This window comes from Merops nubicus, unplaced genomic scaffold, assembly GCF_000691845.1.
Source record: "Merops nubicus isolate BGI_N331 unplaced genomic scaffold, ASM69184v1 scaffold19212, whole genome shotgun sequence".
Taxonomy (NCBI): Eukaryota; Metazoa; Chordata; class Aves; order Coraciiformes; family Meropidae; genus Merops; species Merops nubicus.
This window is the reverse complement of record NW_008591800.1, coordinates 2,808-5,172: the sequence shown is the minus strand read 5'-3', so window position 1 is coordinate 5,172 and position 2,365 is coordinate 2,808. Positions and strand designations below refer to the sequence as shown.

Sequence of the window (2,365 nt, the reverse complement as noted above, 5' to 3'; positions counted from 1 at the left end):
GCAGAAATGACTCAATTTATGCTTGCCCTAGTAAAGAACTAATAAAATACCTGCCAGCAGCTGCTTAGAAACATGCTTAGCCATGTTCTAGGAACAAGGGGCTTAGAAACATGCCAGTGCTCTTCTAATGCCTAACTGATAGGAGGAACTTAAGATTCAAGGTGTGTTGCTGTATCGAAAACTACCTTCTAATTTCAGTGTTGTCTTGAATGCATAGAGAAATTTATAATGTATGAGCTAGCTGAGGAAAGCACACATCGTACCTGCATCCTGGGAGGAAGGGAAGTTGGGGTTTTATTTTGCAGATAGAAGCTATTAGGCAATTTGGGGTCATGTCTGAGGTCTGTATTGTTATAGGTGCTGTGTAAGGAGTTTAATAGCTGTACATAAAACTGGACAGTATTTTGTCCTCACTTCTAGGAGTTTATTTACAGAAATTGTCTTTGATCTTACTGTAGGGAATGTGACCCATGTCTGCATTTCCTGCAGAAGTTTTTTCTCGTTTGAATCCCATGTCCTATATCACTGTTTGAACTGCATATTGTTTTGGATATCTTCAACTTGCCAACAGTTCACAAGTTGTCTTGTTGAGGTAAAAAGGCACATGGCACTATATCATATAGCAGACCATTGTTTTGATTGTGACATTGACATTGTGTTCCTTTTGGGAACCTGGAGATTACTGTATGAAAGAGAGGATGATGCAATAAAACCAAACCCCTTTCTTGAAGGAATCAAAAGTATGAATATTCATAAGAGATTAAGGCAGAAGCCATGGTAATTTCTTCCAGAAGTTTTCCTTCAAAGCAGATAAACCTGGAGACTTGCAATACCCGAAACTCTGTATGTGCAATAGTTACAAGTGAGAGGAACTGGATGCCAGGATTTAAATTTTACCTATAAATAACATATCAATGTTAGAAATTAATATTGGGAGATCAGAATGTATCCTTGTCATAATAAATGCTGTACCCAAGATAGGTTAAAGGAAGATGAATGCTTTTGCTTTATAATGAATTACACCAAAATCGTACTGGAGTTATGCTCAGTGCCTACACTGTACTGTCAGACCCAAAATGTGTTTTGTATTTGGACAGCCTGGTACAATGCACAATCCAGATCCTGCAGCTCGTTTACACATGTGAAAACTAGAAAGTGAAAAGAGGATATGATACTTAAAATAGCAGAGAGAAGTTAAGTTTGCATTAGGGATGAACAAAGATTGGATTTTCTTTTCTGTTTTTTTTTTTAATCTGTCTAATACTATGATGGTAATTTTTAAAAATGGCTCTGAATTGGGGTGAGAAATACTTTTTGAACTAGCAAGTATAAACTCCATTCAGTACTGTGTACCAGCAGCATATCCCAGTCTGTTCATATCATCTCAGGGCTCTGAAATTTCTTATGCTTTTAAGTTTGAGGCCTGGGTACTCTGCTGTTACTTTTCTGCTTTGTGCCACCTGTAAAGGTGGTTTTTAAAAATTTTTTTTTTTTTTTTTTTTTTGGGGTAGGGGTCTGCTGTTACTTTTCTGCTTTGTGCCACCTGTAAAGGTGCTTTTTAAAAAAATTTTTTTTTTTTTTTTTTTTGTTCCAGGAGAGTAGGTGAGGTAAATGGCAGTGGGTAGATTTTTAGTATATCAAATGTAATTGTGTAAAGGGAACGCTGTTTTATATTGCAAGACAAGTGGCAAAACTTAAGATACTAACCTCAAACTTTTTATAAGCTTGCTAATACCTAATTTTACTGGGAAGGGGACCCCAGTTGCTTCACCTAGTCTACATTTCTGTGAACTGCCAGATTAAACTGATGGTGTTTTTTTCTTTTCTTGCTCAGGATATACGACTCGAATCCCGAACAACCAAATATATTCCAGGTGGAGCAGCTGGAACGTCTCAAGAAGGAATTGCCAGAGTTGAAAAGCTGTGTGTGTCCCACAGTTAGCCACTTCAAATCCATATCTCCATGTAAATGTCATCATAGTTGCCTGGAAGAGAAAGCTGTAGATAACTTGAAGAGTGTTCAAATGCAAAAGGACTGATTATAGGCAGGATGCTGTTTCCTACCTGATAAAAACTTTCACCATTGGAACACTGCTGTCTATGCCTTCTGTTTGGTTGTTTTGGTTGGTTGAAGTCCCCAAATAGCAATAACTGTGGTTCCTTCGTCCTGACAGTAATTTTTAAAAAGATTTCAAACAATGTTAAAATATTCAGCCAGTTATAGTTATTGGTCCAATTTACATAAACAATTTTAACTTTTTCCTGTAACTGGGTCTCAAATCTTGAAAATTATCACTAAGTTTGTTTTTTAAAAATGAAGAAAAAAATCAAGCAGTCTGAGCAGTGAAAGCTTGGAAACAAAACT

At 36.7% G+C, this 2,365-nt stretch overlaps 1 protein-coding gene across 1 annotated transcript in view; it reads left to right on the top strand.

The window, feature by feature from the left end:
• GPCPD1 (glycerophosphocholine phosphodiesterase GDE1 homolog (S. cerevisiae)) overlaps positions 1 to 2,039 on the top strand; it is a 34,163-nt gene extending 32,124 nt beyond the window's left edge. The window contains 1 exon segment of the mRNA XM_008950397.1: positions 1,835 to 2,039. Within this exon segment, the coding sequence (XP_008948645.1) occupies positions 1,835 to 2,039 (205 nt within the window).
• Positions 2,040 to 2,365: the final 326 nt, after the last annotated feature.